Source organism: Gossypium raimondii, chromosome 4 (genome assembly GCF_025698545.1).
Source record: "Gossypium raimondii isolate GPD5lz chromosome 4, ASM2569854v1, whole genome shotgun sequence".
NCBI classification, from domain to species: domain Eukaryota; kingdom Viridiplantae; phylum Streptophyta; class Magnoliopsida; order Malvales; family Malvaceae; genus Gossypium; species Gossypium raimondii.
Genome location: NC_068568.1, coordinates 4344871 through 4362382, shown reverse-complemented (window position 1 = coordinate 4362382; position 17512 = coordinate 4344871). Strand labels below are relative to the sequence as shown.

The window sequence follows — 17512 nt, the reverse complement described above, 5'->3', positions numbered from 1 at the left end:
AGATCGTTAGAGAAAAAAATAAATATTGTAACTTCTTTATCTCAACACATAAGTATTGTATTTCGAGACTTAGAGGGAGAGTACCAAAATTTAAGCTTCAAACACTTAAAAATTATCTCAAAACGTTTTTGAAACATGCAATATCATGACTCATCAATAAAATGCATGGAAACTACCAAGATTCAACCTTAAATCATACTTTAACATGAGAACTGAACTAGAAGTTCATAAGTTGTGTGACCATTCAATAAAAGCCTCCAATGCCAAACATAATAATGCTCTAAAACCTCATAATTTAGTAAGCACTTTAATGTTAAGACCAGTGGTGGAGTTAAGGAGGCGGGCAGTGGTTCTGACCCCCTAAAATATAAATTTTTTTATTTAGGCCCTTTATAATTTATAAAATTTTAAATTAGTAATGGCAAAATTGCACTTTGGCCCTCCCAAAAATGATAAAAATTTGATTTAATCATTTAAAAATTATAAAGATATAGACTATTAAAATGGTGAAATTACATTTTTACTATCATAAAAATTTACAATTTAATTATGCTCCTCCCAAAAAAAGTTTTCTAGCTCCGCCACTGGTTAAGACCTTCAAGTAGCTACGAAGCTAATATATATACCAAAAAATCATATATAAATCAGTTTCATACTCTTCCAACTTTGTGATGGTTAAGTAATCTAGGAGTTGTCGATTGAGTTTTAGCTTGATTGGTATGAGCATTGTTGTTAATGCAGGAGGACGTGGACTTGAGTGCGTTGAAACGCATTATCCTCCTATTTATGAACGCATTATCCTCCTATTTATGAGTTGGAGAGAGACAATGGGTAGAGCAGATATAATCAAAATATATAATGAGATGTGGGAATTATATATATATATATATAATATCTTTCACCTCCTCATTTAAAACAATGTTAAAGAATCTTACAATCCTAAATTCAACATTTTTAGTTGCTTATTTGACCTTCCACGTATATAATATCAGTTACATAATCAATTTTTTTATTTAAAAAATTCCACATAATTCAAATTAATGATATTATCATTGGAAATCAATCGTAAAATAAGAAAAAAAAAAGCTAATGAGAAGTTAAATTCTTGAAACCAATCGTTAAATTTTAAATGTACAAATAATATAGGGATTAAGAGCGTAATAAGACGTTTTAGACCCCGCCGATCAACTCCCGTTATTGTCATTTAAGTCCTAATTGTCAGAGACCAGAGTCCTAGCCGTTTCGTTCTCTTATTTTATTATCATTTCAATTTTTAAAAAAAAAAAATATTTCCTTCACTTTTAGCTACACAAACTCCAAAACCTCAAAAATCAAGAGGTGTAGTTTCAATTTATTTTATGATCAATTTGCTAATTTTCTCTACTAAATTTATTTTAAATTCTAATCTCTAACACTTTCTTTTCGGTTTTTAAATTGTTGAATTCAGCTATTTGACCCGATATGTCTTCCAACTCGCAGAAGGAATCCACTGCTACTGGTCAGCTTAATCTCAGATTCATTTTCTATGTTTTTTTTTTTTTTGCTGTTAAATTAGATTTTTGTAATTTATTCTGAGATCTGTTTGAGCTCCGTCTCATTGTTTCTTAATCGGCAGTTGACTTAATTTAGTGTTGTGGATTGTTCTAATCACTACTGTTTAGTACTATGTTTCGGTGTTGAATTGATGTTGTTTTCGAATCCGAAGTAGAAAGGTAACTTTCTTCGTTATTTTCAATGCTATATTGTAATTGTTTATTATATTTCCTTTAAGTAGTACTAAGTTTAGTTCTTATACTTGTATTAGGGATTTTGTTGATTGGGACTGAGTAATTTCGATTAATCCGATCTGGCTTGGTTGTGGAGTTCGTAAATTTATAAGTTCGGTTGGTTTTTTTATGTTTTTTTTCTTGTCTTTTTAGGTGAGAAATCGAATTTGACAACGGAGGGCGAAAGCTCAAAACCTGAAACTTCCACGGGAGAGTCAAAACCAGTACAGGGTGGAGCTTCACCTGATACCATGCCTGGAATGGGGTTCACCCCACCTAATCCCTTCGATTTCTCAGCTATGAGTGGCCTTCTTAATGTAAGCTTCTCTTCTTTTATTTTAAATCTTGTTTTGGATTGTTATGAATTGTTTCTTTGAATGGGGAAAAAAATACAATCGTCTTTAAGTTATTCATTTGATCAACTTTTGATAATCATAGCTCATCACTTTGTTCCGTGTCTTTGCCAATGCTGCTGTAGTATGACATCATAAAGTCTATGGTTAATCTCATTGATTCACTGTTTCATTAGAGTACTTATAATTTTATAGCACCTAGTATAACATCCTTGCTAATGGCTAGAGGCTGACAGGATAGAACAGTGTCCACTGATAATTTTACAGCTTGGGTAAGGTTGTAAATTGGTCTTTAGTTGCACTTGGGGATATTAAATTTTGCGGGGTCTGTCTTTATGGGGCTCAAAGTTCAATCTGACATAGCTAGAATGGGGTGTCAAGTAGTGGTGGCAAATGGACAGGTTTGGTTGGGTCATATAGAGTTAAAGTCATTCTAGATTTTTGCTGTTATGTGTTTGAGTTATTTTCAGGTCGGGTTTCCCTTTAGTTCAAGTGAATAAAATTTGTAGTTTTTTTAATGAAAAAGTTGTTATTAATTTTAGTGTCAAGTTCAATTTATTAGGTGTTTGGGTCAGATCGTTCTTGGGTTTAAGGTACAGCTCATTTTGGATTTCGTTTAATTTGTATTCAGATCTTTGACTTTTTAGTCAATTCAGGTATGTATAGTTTCTAAATTTGGTTATTCTAGTGACTGACTTCAGTCTGATGTTAATCTCATATTGCATTCCCTTCCAACTTGGTGGCTGTAACAACTTTGTCTTTAAATCTCAACAAATTTTAATTTTTGGCTTATGGATGTTAATAATTTCGGTTAGGATCCAAGCATCAAGGAACTAGCTGAGCAGATAGCAAAAGACCCTTCGTTTAACCAAATGGCTGAGCACCTCAGTAAAACTTTTCAAGGGGCAGCGGTTGAAGAGAGTATTCCACAGTTTGATCCACAGCAGTACTATTCAACTATGCAACAGGTTATGCAAAATCCCCAGTTTATGAGCATGGCTGAGCACCTTGGTAATGCATTAATGCAGGTATATGTGGGTTCAGTTGCAAGTTTAAGCAGATTTATGATTTTTTTGTTTATCTTATGTATGGTAGATGAAGTTTTAGTGTCTTTCTTCAGGATCCAGCTATGTCTAGCATGCTTGACAGTTTGACAAATCCTCAACACAAAGATCAGATTGAGGAAAGGATGTCACGCATTAAAGAAGATCCATCATTGAAACATATCCTAGAAGAAATAGAGACCGGCGGTCCTGCAGCAATGATGAGGTGATTGATCGAAATACTAGGAGATTAAGAGCATCATCATATCATAAGCTTGTGTTGTGTGCATTACTTCTCCTATAAGCTTGTGGGCATAACTTTTTCTCCTTTAGAATATCTACATTCAACAATTTCTTCGCTAAATTATTAATAAAGAAAAGGATTCTATTCTAGGTACTGGAATGATAAAGAGGTTCTGCAGAAGTTAGGTGAAGCAATGGGTGTTGCTGGTTCAGGAGATGCAGCCACCCCTGCTGGTAACTCTGCTGCAGATGAAGGCGATGTAGGAAATGAGGATGAGTCAGTTGTACACAATTGTGCTAGTGTTGGTGATGTTGAGGTATGGCTGAATGAACCCTTCGTACAGATGTTCTTCCCCTTTGACAGATAATCTAGAAACTCTTGACTGTATTCATTACTTAGGGTCTAAAAGCTGCACTAGATTCTGGTGCTGACAAGGATGAAGAAGATTCAGAGGGAAGGACAGCATTGCATTTTGCCTGTGGATACGGTGAGGTAAAATAATATTCTAACTGAATCTCTCTCTCTCTCTCTCTGCTGTTGCATCACCTGAGAAATGAAGTGTTTTCATCTAGATAGGACAAATTTGGTGTTGAAATAAGATAGTTTTAATCACTAAGGTAGCCTTGATCTTATCTATGACTTTTAGAAAAAGGTTAAAGAAAACACAGTTAACTTTGAATTTGACAATGAATTTTATTTTGATAAGGTAAAAACTTATAATATAAAATAATTACTATTTCGGAAGGAAGTTCTGAATTCACACATTAAAAGGGTAACTATTGACTCATTATTTTAGAAAACACTTCACCTTGATGAAAAGAAGTCTATTTTGGATGAGAATCAGTTCATTCCCCATCTTAGCGAGTTGATTACCTTTGGTGATTTAAGATCAATGTCAACTAGCACTGTGACCTCTAATAGCATCGATGCTGTAGAATTTGGATCCTTAAAGCATCCTTTTGCTTGTAGCATCTCATCTTGGGATCTTTAAGGTGGGGAGAAATTTTATATCACTATTACATAACTAAACACAAATCAATAAGGCTCTGCTAATGATTATCAGATGTCATTGTTATCATGGAATCCGTCAGCTACTAAGCTATGCTTTCTTCTTGGTTTAGTGGTATTTTATATCCATTCCAGCTAATACACATGTTATGTTTCTATAGCTTTGTAGATTTCCTTGCAAAGGAATGGGTGTAATTTCATGTTCATTGTATGGCTGGGTAAAGCTAATACAAATTTGATTTTATATTAAGGTGAAATGCGCTCAAATCCTTCTTGAAGCTGGAGCAGCAGTGGATGCTTTGGACAAGAACAAGAATACTGCACTTCATTATGCAGCTGGCTATGGACGGAAAGACTGCGTTGCCCTTCTACTGAAGAACGGCGCAGCTGTGTAAGTAAAACAAATTGTCTGTAAACCATTGATTTTGATCTCTCATGAGTATCGACCCTTTTTTTCTTTTCCCCTGTAACGTAACTTCTTTCTTACTGCAGAACTCTCCAAAACATGGACGGCAAGACTCCGATCGATGTTGCGAAGCTCAATGATCAGCACGAGGTAGTAAAGTTACTCGAGAAGGATGCCTTTCTGTGAGCTGGGAAGTGGCGCTGGTAAGTAAGGGGTATCGATCAAAGCTCAACCCATTTTATCTTTTTACAGATATGCTATTTATAGAATGGATTGTTCATGTGAAGAATGAGACGAGATATACGAATACTTATTTGAAAAACCTGGTGAAGTTAATGAAAATAGAATTATGTAATCACAAATTTATTTAAAGGGGACGACATTGTTGGACGTGATGGAACCTGTTGCCAAGGTGATCATCTTATCTGCAACTTCGCTATAAATATAAGAGAAAGAGACCTTCCAATTCCGTGCCTTGATCCATTCAATAGCTCATAGCTGTCGCTTTCCTCCGCGATAAAATGATAGCCAACATTTCAGGCCCAGCGAATACCCTGTACCATAACCCACAACTCTGTTTGAACAATAGAGCAGCTTTCAATTCGGCTTGAAAAACCCTGCAACCAGTTCCCATTATGATCACGTTGCCTTCATTGTTCATAACCCATCAGAGTTTAGCTTTATCCAGTCGGTAGGTGGCGTAAACCATTTTCATAAAGATCTGTTGCTATACTTCTGCGCTATACCATTTCCCATCGAAGGTGTAATGTCCTCAGCCTAGAGGTGATCATGGGTTGGGCTACCCGGCCCAGCCCGACGGTCTGCCTAAAAAATAGGAGAGTTCGGGTAAAAATATAGGCCTGATATATGGGTTTGGACAAAAAAAATAATGCCTGTTTAGAAAAAGGGCCGGGCTTTGGGTAAAACTTTTTTAGCTTGGGCCCGACCTAGCCCGGCCTGGATTATATATTAAATATATATATTTTTATTTTTAATCAAATATATATTTTATATATATTTAATATATATAAAATATATGTATTTGATATGGATTGGACCAGGTCGGGCTTGGGCTTAGTAATTTTCTTTTGGGTCGGACTTGAGTAAATTTTTAAGCTCATATTTCAGGCCGGGCTGAGCTCGTTCTTAGAAAACGAGCCTAAAATTTTGTCTGGATCCAGTCTGAACTCGGCCCGTCCCATGATCACCTCTCAACCCAATGAAAAGCTTTTATAATTAGTCTCTTCAGAAGAGGAGAAATTTTCATAGAGAAACCAACATGTGACCGCAAATTGATTGCCCCAGTCAGACTTTCCATAAAGAACACACACTTTCAACTATTAATATAGTTCATGTGTTACAAATGTTCCACGACGGATTTAAACTATTGTTTTACTATTTAAGGTTTAAATTGACAATTTAATTAATGAAATAACTTGATTGATATCAGATCTATTCATGGGTTGGTGCGGTTTTAAAGGCCTGCCTGAATTTGGGAGAATTTGAGTAAAAATGTTAACTCTAAAAATGAACTTTGACAAAAAAAAATTAGACTCGTTTAAAACATGAGTTGGGCTTGGGTTTGAACATTTAAGGCCCGAGTCTGGCCTAATCCATTTTAAGTTTATAATATTTCATATTATGATATTTTTATATATTATGTAATTTAGGACACATTAAAAAAAATAAACATATACTAAATATATAATACTACTATAATGTAAATATTAAAAAAATGTCGACTATATTAAAATTTTCAATAAATAAAAAATGTACAAATTTATTAAATATTAAAATAAAAATAAAAATATATTTTTTAAAAAAATTATGGGTGAGTCTAAAATAGGTTTGAGTTAGTCTTTTGTAAATACGGACAAATTTGGGTAAAATTTTAGGTCTAGATTTCACGTCGAGTCGAATTTGGCTAAACATAAAGTATGTTAATATTATATTTGAATCAAATATGAATTCAGCCCGGTCCATTAACACCTCTAATCGTTATAATCTTAATATTTAAAAAATACAACTAGAGCCATTGAAATTAACCTTTTCCTTTTACAAAAACACATCAAGCCGGCAAGGTGTCATGAAATTGTGAAAGATCAAAGTTAAATATTGATGCCAAGAAAATGTATGGATTTTTCTTCAGATTTATTTGAAACTGTAACAACTTTGAGCGTTTAAGATTCATGTTGCGCAATGAGGTAAGGATTCGGGATTTACGAGTATGAAATTGCTGATTGGTAGAAAAGAAAAGAAAAGAAAAGAAAAGCGGGAGAAAAAGAAAAGTCAACCAACGGAATGATATTTTTACTTTTTTTTATTTTTCTTTATTCACATCAAACAGTATTTGAACAAGTCGTTGGCTGCCTATGATCTATAATAGCCAATGGACTTTGAACTTGGACTTTGCTGCCGTTCCTTTCCATTTGTTTCCATCTTTGTTTCCATGAAATTCAACAATTGTATAATTTAGGTATCAAAGCAGTTTATATGAAGTCCTCTTACGCGTTTTACTACCATACATTCTGCTTAAAGTTCCAAAATTTTGGTTATATATCTGCTGATTTACGTTTCAGATCTGTATTGGAAAATTTGGTACTGAGACATGGAGAGAGAGAAGAAACAGTCATCTGCCGTATCGAATATCGGAGCTTGGGCTTTGAACGTCGTCAGCTCCGTTGGCCTTATTATGGCTAACAAACAGCTCATGTCCCCCGCCGGTTATGCCTTCGTTTTCGGTCAGTTGCTCTTTCGTTTCTTTCTCCATTTTCGATCTGTAAACTTATTACTTGCTATTCATAGTACGATTCTAGCAAAAAAAGAAAAAGAAAAATCGAGAACCAATTTCAACCATTGTTGGATACGATTTTGGTTTTAGTTTTATTTATTTTTGTTCAATTTTAGCTCAATTATTGCTTAAATTTGAAGTCGAATTAGTCCGAAATTTCGAATCTATAGAAGACAAAGTTCATCTTGTACTATTTTATCCATTTACAATACACAAATCCGAGATGTTATTTAAAAGTCATCAACCTCGTTAGTATTCTTAGCATTTTGATGATTATTAAAAAATACAGGGGCGTAGCGGTAGGCAGGTGGCTAGATGAGAGAATTGCCTCTTAGATCCTCCATAAATTAAAACACTAAAGTTGAGTCCTTTTAGCCTTTCATTAAAAGGAGTAATTTCAATTTTGGACCTTATAGAAAGTTAATAATTCAATCTTAGCTTTTCCAACACAAGTTCTTTTAGCATTGACCCTTCCAAAATTTTATAATTTTATTTTGGCCCCCAAACAAAATATATGGCTTCGCTCTTGATGAAATATATTCACTATCCGAAAATTTAAAAGAAAAATCGAAACCAGACCATAAACATCGTTAATTCTCACCTTCAGAAAACATTTTAAAGAAAAAAAATTGAACATTGTGTTTGATGAAATATACCAACTTTATTTGTTGATTTAATTTTGTTAGCACCTGCTGGAAATCTAACAAGCTGATTGGTGCTTTTTACAGCGACAACGTTAACTGGGTTCCACTTTTGTATGACTGGCATAATCGGATTAGTGTCAAAGGCCAGTGGTTACACCACCCAAAAAAAGGTTCCATTATGGGAACTTCTCTGGTTCTCCATTGTCGCCAATACTTCAATTACTGGGATGAACTTGAGCCTTATGCTGAATTCAGTTGGATTTTATCAGGTAATTAAAATTCCTTGTACCTATGTTACTCGGATTCGAATATTAGTGTCAGGATGAAAGAACAATAAAAACCAGTGAATGGTTTGAGATTATGATTTAGATATTGAAGCTAAAAATGGTGATGGGTTTTTAATGATACAGATTTCAAAGCTAAGTATGATACCGGTCGTTTGTGTGATGGAATGGATCCTCCATGGGAAACAATACTCGAGCAAAGTGAAGGTGGCAGTGATGGTAGTGGTGGTTGGTGTGGGTGTTTGTACTGTTACCGATGTCAAAGTTAATGCCCAGGGCTTCCTTTGTGCTTTTGTTGCTGTCCTTTCTACCTCCTTGCAACAAATCGTAAGCATCTCTTCCTACTACATATTATCCTTTCTTCTTTACTCCATGTGGATTCTAACCCGAACTTGAAAATTAAGTCTGATTCAATTAGATTTGATCTAAAATTAAAATTGAACTCATTCTAAATTTGGAACAGAACAATTCATTCAAAGACTTAACAAGTGATTTGTACTTGAAATGATTTGAAATGATGAGAGGATGAAATGAAAAGAGAAAACAATATTATTTCTCTTGTTTGGAACAATCTTATTATAGGCTCTGATTATATCTCTTATTTTTTAAGATAATACTTAGAACTACTGATAATCTCTTCCCAACCCATAAATAGGAGGATAATGTGTTTCAGCGCACTCGAATCCACATCCTTCTGCATTGACAAAAATGTCCATGTCAATCGAGTTAAGACTCAACCGACTTAAATTACTTAGTTTTTAATTTCCTTGATTTCGAGAAAAAATTAAGTAAAAGAAAGTGATATTTTTGACACAATGCCTAGAACTACTCATGACCCCCTCAACCCATAAATAAGAGAATAATACGCTTCAATATAATAAAACTCATGTGCTCCAACGTTTGGAACCAATCTTCTTAACTTTCCACATATTAGTGAAACAAAAATTTCTTTCACTTTTAACTTTTTTTTTTCTTTTAGAATTATTCACCTCAACATAGTGATACGTGTGCATATTTTTACTAAAAAAAACTTAAATGCACAACCTGAACATTGGTGAGTCTTTCTTTGTTACCACATTTTGATAATTTAACCATATGATTTTTCTTTGTGGCAACAGTCAATCGGGTCCTTACAGAAGAAATATGCAATAGGGTCCTTTGAATTGCTGAGCCAAACAGCTCCGATCCAAGCCGTATCTCTTTTATTGCTGGGTCCATTCGTTGATTACTTCCTCACGGGCAATTTACTCCCAACTTATCACTTATCCTCCGCCGCTTTTGTAAGTCCTTCTCGTCTCTTCGTAACTAAATTGATATTCGATTAATCATTATATTACAAAAAATATATATATTAACGTAATTATGAAATGGGTGATTGGGTGTGCAGTTCTTCATACTGGTATCATGCTCCTTAGCCGTATTCTGCAATATAAGCCAATATCTCTGCATCGGACGGTTCTCGGCGGTCTCGTTCCAGGTTTTAGGCCACATGAAAACGGTTTGCGTCTTGACATTGGGATGGCTACTCTTTGATTCAGAGCTAACATTTAAAAACATACTTGGGATGGCCATTGCTGTGCTTGGCATGGTCCTATATAGTTGGGCTGTTGAAGCAGACAAGGCTGCACCGTTGCCTAAACATGGTTCGGACCATGTTAAACTGTTGTTGAAACAGCACGAAGTGGACGGTTCGTCCCCGGTTAAAGACGTTGAGCTCGGAGTTGGAGGGTTATCTCGTGGTTAGATGATTTTTTGATACGGGTACGTTAAATTCTTTCGTTTTTTTAGATTTTTTTTTTATATATTTGGAGAATTATATCTTAGTATTGGTTTATACCTATGCCGAGTATAGAATGATTGGTTACTAGATAGAGTGTACAAAATGTTCGATTTAATTTATTAATTTTGTTAAATGTGATATTTCATTGTAATACTTTGATATCTTTTTATGAAAAATAATTGGTCCCTAGTACATTTTTTATCGTATTAATGTGATTCTAGGAATTTATTAATGTTGGTGAATTTAAATTCTTTTATATTATTTAGGAAAATATTTATTTTACTTTTTATTCAATTAAAATAATTTTACTTGTTATTAACAAAATAAACCAGGCATGTAATATACATTCCCCACATAAATTCATTTAAAATAATTTATCACATTCATACACTAAAATCAACCAAAAATAATCTATTTTATTTAAATTTAGATGTATATACTTAAATTTTTTCCATATAATTAAAATATCATAATACCATACTCATATCCAAATATTTATTTAATAAGAATATTAAATAATAAAAAATACTTTAAAATATGAAAATGAATCGACCCTCCTAACCTACTTTGCAGCATGTGCGATTATATTGCTAATGGTACTACCGGTTTCCTCTTTTGCGGCCTCCACCAGTGAATCCTACAACTCAGACGAATAAATAAGGAAAAAAACATTAATTTACTCGGAAATTTTCAAAGTAAAGGTATTTATTAATTAGTCGAACCAAGCCGAAATCCGATTTTTAAAAGGATTTTTTGTTTAAATTTGTAATCACTTAAAAGCCGAAATTAGATTTGTTCATGAATTGGGTTATTCGTTTAGGTTCGGAGGTTCGTCCGAAATTTAGGGTCCGTTTGTTTACATATAAAAGATTTTACGGAAAATATTTTCTGCATTTTCCTGTGTTTGTTTCACAGAAAACAGCTTGGTCAACGGAAAATGACTTACAGGTTAACGGAAAATAAGCCTTTTTCCTTGTAAAATGACTTACCCTTTTGAAAAGCGTAAGTCATTTTCCGGAAAAGAGCTCCACAATAGATAATTTTACTTTTATATAAAAATTAACTTAAATTAAGTTTAATATTATTATATTGATAATAAATTTTATTTTTATTTTTAAAAATATTTAAAATATTATTATAAAATATTATATTTTTAATATTATTAAACATACGTATTTAATTATTTATATTTAGTCATATAATAAATTATTAATATAATTTATTATTTTAATAAATTATTTAATATTTAAATTTTATTTTAATGGTAAATTTAAAATAATAATTTTAAATAATATTATTCACATATTATTGAAAATATCAATATTAATATTTTAATACTAAATATTTATTACAATTATAAATATATTAATAATAAATGTTTTGTAGTATAAATGTTAAAATATGTCATAAGTCTATATACTCTTTACAAATTTGTAATTTAGTTTCTATACTTTTATTTTCAAGAATTTAGTCCCTCTACTTCAAAATTTGAAATTCAAGTCCAACTGCTAACATTGTTGATTTTTTTGTCAATTTTGTAAAAGTCACATTTTAAATAAAAAATACTCAGTTGGTAGTCATGTAACTAAAAATAATCGTTGCAATGAACCTAAATTTAACAAAATATTTTTAATATATGTAAAAACAATGTAAAATATAAAATTATAGATATAAAATAAACTCAATTAAACAATGAAAAATATAAAAAAAATCTCAAATGTATGTTTGTTTAATTGAAAAAGACTTTTATGAAATATTTTTAAAGAACCTACCAAACAAAAGAAAATATTTTACACAGATTCATCCAAACACCAGAAAATATTAGCTTTTCCAGAAAAGTAAGTCATTTTCCAGAAATCATTTTCCGGAAGCCATTTTCAGTGAAACAAATGGAGCCTTAAAAGGATTTGGGTAAAAATATTAGACCCGAAAAATAGGCTTGGACAAAAAAATTAAACCCGTTTAAAATGAGTCGAGTTCAGGCTTGAACATTCAAAGTCCGAGCCAGCCCGACCTATCCCGTTTTAAGTTTATAATACTTTATATTATGTTATTTTTATATATTATGTAATTTAGAACACATTAAAAAAATAAACTTATACTAAATATATAATATTACTTTAATATAAACATTAAAATACTATTAAAATGACAATATAAAAATTTTCAATAAAAATATAATTATTAAATATTAAAATAATATAATATAAATACTTTTAAAAAATTTTAAAAAATAATGAGCGGACTTAAAATAGGTTTGGATTAATCTTTTACAAATATAAACAAGTTTGAGCAAAATTTTAGGTCCAAATTTTAGGCCGGGCTAAGCTTGGGCAAGCATAAAATATGCTATTACCATGCTTAAACCTGGCCCATGAATAACTGTAGTTGAATCTCGATTTTCATTTAAAAAAAATAAAATTACAAATATAGGCCTGAATTTTTTTTATAATAAATTAAGTTGATGTACCTGTGCAGCTACTGAACGTACAACAGTTCTTTTGCTTGATTCTTGAAGTTCACCAGATATCAAGATTTCATCCAATATATAGTACGCCTTCAATTTCAAACATCATTTTCAGGTTTGAGTGTCGGTTATAGATATGTGTTTGATACGGTTCTATATATATAATTGAATGTGCGGTTAAATTGTAAATTGTTGTAAAATGATTTTCTTTACTGGGGTGATAACGATTCCGTTTAAATCGATTTTGAAAAAAATTTACAGTTTATCGTACAATATTTTGATTTTCAAAAACTGAATCAAAGTTGAATTGAATATCAAAAAGTAATTAAACCAAATTTAATTGGTTCGTATCTTTTTGATTTATCAATTTTTAAACTTTGAATCAAACAGAATATATTTAAATAATAATTGAACTGAAATCGAATCAAATCAAATAAATCAAACTGAACATTACGGTTCAAACCGATTCTCGATATTTCGCTCGGCCCTATTAGAGGGAAAGGATAATAAACATACCTTATGAAAGTTGTAGATCAAGTCCAATTCACAAACCTGTCTAAATATAATTCCACAATTAGAGATGGAAAACACAATATTTGTCGTAAAAAATATTATAGAAATTCTTATATTAGGAGTCAAATTGTATTTTACCATTTCTATTAAAAAATAACAAATTAATCTCTAAATATCAGATTAAATAACAAACTTATCCTTTTATTAAAATTTTATTCATTTATACTTTTAAAATTCATCGTTATATGTCGAATAAGATATTCGCATATGTAATTGTCTCAGTTATTCATCAATCACACCAATTTTTAACAATAAAAATTAATAAAGTATTTAATAAAAAAAATCAGTTTAATTTTTTATCTAACGTATAAACCTTTATGCATGTATGTGTATGTGTGGCATTAAATAATACACCAAACAAAGGTGAAAGTTTAGTTAAAGGTAAACTCACACTGCCAAAGTATCTGTCAAGAACCTCAACATAGTGATGAATAATTTCCAGAATCTCTAATTCATTGCCATCAGGATCTATGCACATGCAGAAATAAAGGCTAGCATATCTGCATTAATTAATATTATATAAAAATCCCAGAAATTGTTTTTGATCAAATATATTGAACCAGATGCAATAGTTGTTGGATATATATATATATATATATATATATATATATATATATTGCAAAGTGTTTTTGTTTTAATTACCTTTTATAAACGACTTTAAGGCCTCTCCATTCCACAAAATTGCAAAGTCTGGGGCCTCTTGTGAGAATCACCCCACTCAGCTCTCGGAGTACCTATGCCATTTGTCACAATTAGATATGTTCATGAGTCGGTTATTCATTCAGACTCGAAGATTCATCCGAAACTTGGGAAAATTTGGATAAAAATATTAGGTCCAAAAAATGGGCTTGAACAAAAAAATTAGGCCCTATGGGTCAAGCTCAAGTTTGAACATTTAAGGCCCAAACCCGACCCAGCCCGACGTGACCCGTTTTAAAAGTTTATAATATTTTATATTGTGTTATTTTTATATATAATGTAATTCAGAACATATTAAAAAACTAAACATATAGTAAAAATATAATATTACTCTAATGTAAATACTAAAATAATGTTAAAATGGCTGTATAATATATATCAATAAATAAAAAATGTAAAAAAATATTAAATATTAAAATAATATAATATAATATAAAAATTTTTAAAAATTTTTAAAAATAATATGGGCGTGTTTGGGCAAAATTTTAAGCTCATATTTAGAGTCAGGACGGACTAGAACAAGTATAAAATATGTTAATATCATGCTTAGACCCGACCCGAACACGACCCGTGTACACCTCTAATCACAATCTCTAAACCAAAAGCATGAACAAAGTACCAAATACAATGGGCAATTACTGCACATTCTTATGATTCTGTTGAGTATGGATATGTTATGTTACATTGATTTTTTATTTTAGTATTTTTGTTTAACATGTATTTGAATATGGATATGGTGATTTGACTTTTTATTACATGAAAAATTATGATAATTAGATTAAAATTTGAAATTTAGTTCTTATACTTTTAGTTTCAAGAATTTAGTCACTCTACTTTTCAGATTTCAAAATTCAGGTCCAAGTGTCAACACTATTAACTTTTTTTTTTGGTTAAACTTGTTGGTGTGAGATTTTCAAATAACAAAAAATACTCGCTTGGTAACAATGTAATTGAAAAATATGTTGTAATGAACTTGAATTTAACAATATATTTTAACAATGTTAACATTGGACTGAATTTTGAAATCGAAAAGTAGAGGAATTAAATTCCTAAATATAAAAGTATATAGACTAAATTCTAAATTCTGAAGAATACAAGAACTTATGACATATTTTAACCTGAAATTGAACATACATGTGCCTAATACAGGGTAGAGCCAAAATTTTATTAAAATAATAAAAATTAAGGGATCAAAGCTAAAACTTTTTGTTAAAAAGGGTTTAAATTTGAACTATTTAAAAAAAGACTAAAATATAATTATTTATTAGTCCAAAAGATAAAAAGACATAGCAAGTTATTAGACAGATTTTTTCGCCCGTCACATAGAAAGTATGTGATAGAAAGAAACATACTTATTCGGAGAGTTCTTAGAGAATTATATATATATATATATATATATATATATATATAAAAGTTGTCAATTATGGATATTCAAACATAAATATTTAAAAAAACACGAAAAATCGAATCGAAAATCTTACATAAATAATAAATAAAGAAGTAAATAAAAATGGTGGTCATATATACCTTAGATCTTTCCTTCTTAGAATAAGTAGAATACCATTTTGTCAACCTGACTTTCCCTTGTCTACTGATTAGAAGTACAAAGTGAATCTGAAACAATTTCATATCACATATTATTACTATAACAAATATGCATATATAACCATCTTAATCAAATATACTCATATTCAACACTCGATCTAACATATATTTAAATATAAATATGGATTGAAGGTCTATATATGTCATATCCCTAGATCTCAAAATACGGTTATTGACCATATGACTAAGTTTACGGTTACAAATTTCATATAAGATCCAATGATTTGAAGAAACTCCCTGCTCAGTACGAGATTTAACTCAAGTGGATTGTTTTGATTCTACGAGAAACTAATGTAATTTTATAGTATTTTCACGTTTTATCTAATATATATATTGAATACATATTTATATACAACATTCGCATTCAAATTCAAGTGTCACTAAAGATAATATATTCTAACTTTGAAATTTCCTAAATAACCATTAAATCGAAATGTTTTAAGTATGATCCGATATGATTAGTAAAGGGAATAAAATTTTTAGAATGTTGATTGGAAGACAAACAGTTGACGAGAATGTGCGAGGCTTAGATACAATCAAATTGGGAAAGCAAAATTTAAAAAAAAAAATTCATGTTTAGATGAAGAATCGAACCATTGCAACCTTACTTTTTACCTTCTGGCATGCATTTATCATGTTCGGAATCACAATAAACGCAACATTTTAAATCATATATGAAAACGATGAGTTAATTACCATCATTGACGTTTGGCCGGGACGGGAACACGAAATGAAAATCAGGGCTGATCTCAAGGCTGAGAAAGGAAGCGGTATCTCCAATTCTCGGATTTGTGCTGCTTAGATTTTTGCAGTTATTTGAATTTTTTTAATCCAATGATTCAAGCAAATGGCTTAAAATTTTGATATTGGAGAGAGAGTGGAGAAAAGGATAAAATTTTCCGAAATACTCGGATCGCATGCCATCCGCATTTGCCCTTCGAAAAATATCCTCAAAAAGACAATTTGTTAGTTTTGCCTCACATGCCAATGCCATATTTTCTTCAAACATTTACCTCATGAATGATTTGCACAAATCAAAATCATATCCCTTTGCACTTCATGCAACTGAATTGTTAGGGTTTGATGAAGCTTGTATCAGTCGCGAATCTTAGCCAGCTCCCTAAAATGAATTTTTTTTTATTTAAACCTCTTTATAATTTATAAAATTTAGAATTAGTACTAGTAAAATTGCACTTTGGCCTCCCAAAAGATAAAAATCTGATTTAATCCTTTAAAATTATAAAGATATAGGCTATTAAAATGGTAAAATTATTATTTTTACTATAATAAAAACATACAATTTAATTCTGACCTTCCAAAAGAATTTTCTAACTTTGCCCCTGGTTTGTATAAAAAAGTTTGGCTTCCAATTTTCCATAAACAACCCTTGAATATAAGATGGTTGTATTCTATCGATCTATAATGACATTTGAAAGCAAACCACATTGCTCTACCAAAATGGCATTTTTAAAAAGGTGGTTGTTGATGTAATTTTGTTGGCCTTGGTTAAGCTATGTGGTAAAGGTGCAAAACAGAAGTGAGCTAAGAGGTATCGAAGTTTATGCTTTGAACTACTTTTCAATGTTTAAGTCAATATTTTGGTAGAGATGAAGGAATATTGAAAGATGAAGATAGAATAATATCATATGTGGGAGATGTTATATATAAGAAGATGTTAATGTTTAGCATTTATATAAGATTCACAAGTTACAAAAATGCTATTCAAATCTAAATCTGATTCAATGATTGGTTAATATAATTTTTTTGTAGAAAATAACAATATAAAGCGAGACATCAACTAGTTACATCTTAACTCGGCATTGATCTAGTTAAATCGGTTAATAGCAAA

General features: G+C 31.0%; 3 protein-coding genes across 4 annotated transcripts; 2 read left to right on the top strand and 1 right to left on the bottom strand.

Annotated features, from left to right (window-relative positions):
• Nucleotides 1-1210: 1210 nt before the first annotated feature.
• LOC105780467 (ankyrin repeat domain-containing protein 2A) lies at nucleotides 1211-5215 on the top strand. The gene is made up of 9 exons (XM_012604827.2): nucleotides 1211-1338; nucleotides 1448-1498; nucleotides 1920-2083; nucleotides 2935-3147; nucleotides 3240-3388; nucleotides 3557-3722; nucleotides 3806-3898; nucleotides 4666-4805; nucleotides 4907-5215. Exons 2-9 carry the CDS (start codon nucleotides 1462-1464, stop codon nucleotides 5004-5006), a joined length of 1062 nt encoding a protein of 353 aa, XP_012460281.1. The 5' UTR covers nucleotides 1211-1338; nucleotides 1448-1461; the 3' UTR covers nucleotides 5007-5215.
• Nucleotides 5216-7150: 1935 nt separating this feature from the next.
• LOC105780956 (UDP-rhamnose/UDP-galactose transporter 3) lies at nucleotides 7151-10511 on the top strand. 2 transcript variants are annotated; one of them, XM_012605497.2, is made up of 6 exons: nucleotides 7151-7296; nucleotides 7400-7561; nucleotides 8340-8524; nucleotides 8666-8866; nucleotides 9658-9819; nucleotides 9927-10511. In XM_012605497.2, exons 2-6 carry the CDS (start codon nucleotides 7429-7431, stop codon nucleotides 10281-10283), a joined length of 1038 nt encoding a protein of 345 aa, XP_012460951.1. In that variant the 5' UTR covers nucleotides 7151-7296; nucleotides 7400-7428; the 3' UTR covers nucleotides 10284-10511. The 2 variants fall into 2 exon arrangements, with proteins under 2 accessions (XP_012460951.1, XP_012460952.1); XM_012605498.2 differs by lacking the exon at nucleotides 7151-7296 and having other exon boundaries at nucleotides 7303-7561.
• Nucleotides 10512-10770: 259 nt separating this feature from the next.
• LOC105779281 (AP-1 complex subunit sigma-1) lies at nucleotides 10771-16299 on the bottom strand. Its single transcript, XM_052629132.1, has 7 exons — nucleotides 16279-16299; nucleotides 15586-15672; nucleotides 14002-14093; nucleotides 13751-13859; nucleotides 13303-13338; nucleotides 12790-12876; nucleotides 10771-10956 (listed from the first exon to the last, which is right to left on the bottom strand). Exons 1-7 carry the CDS (start codon nucleotides 16297-16299, stop codon nucleotides 10882-10884), a joined length of 507 nt encoding a protein of 168 aa, XP_052485092.1. The 3' UTR covers nucleotides 10771-10881.
• Nucleotides 16300-17512: the final 1213 nt, after the last annotated feature.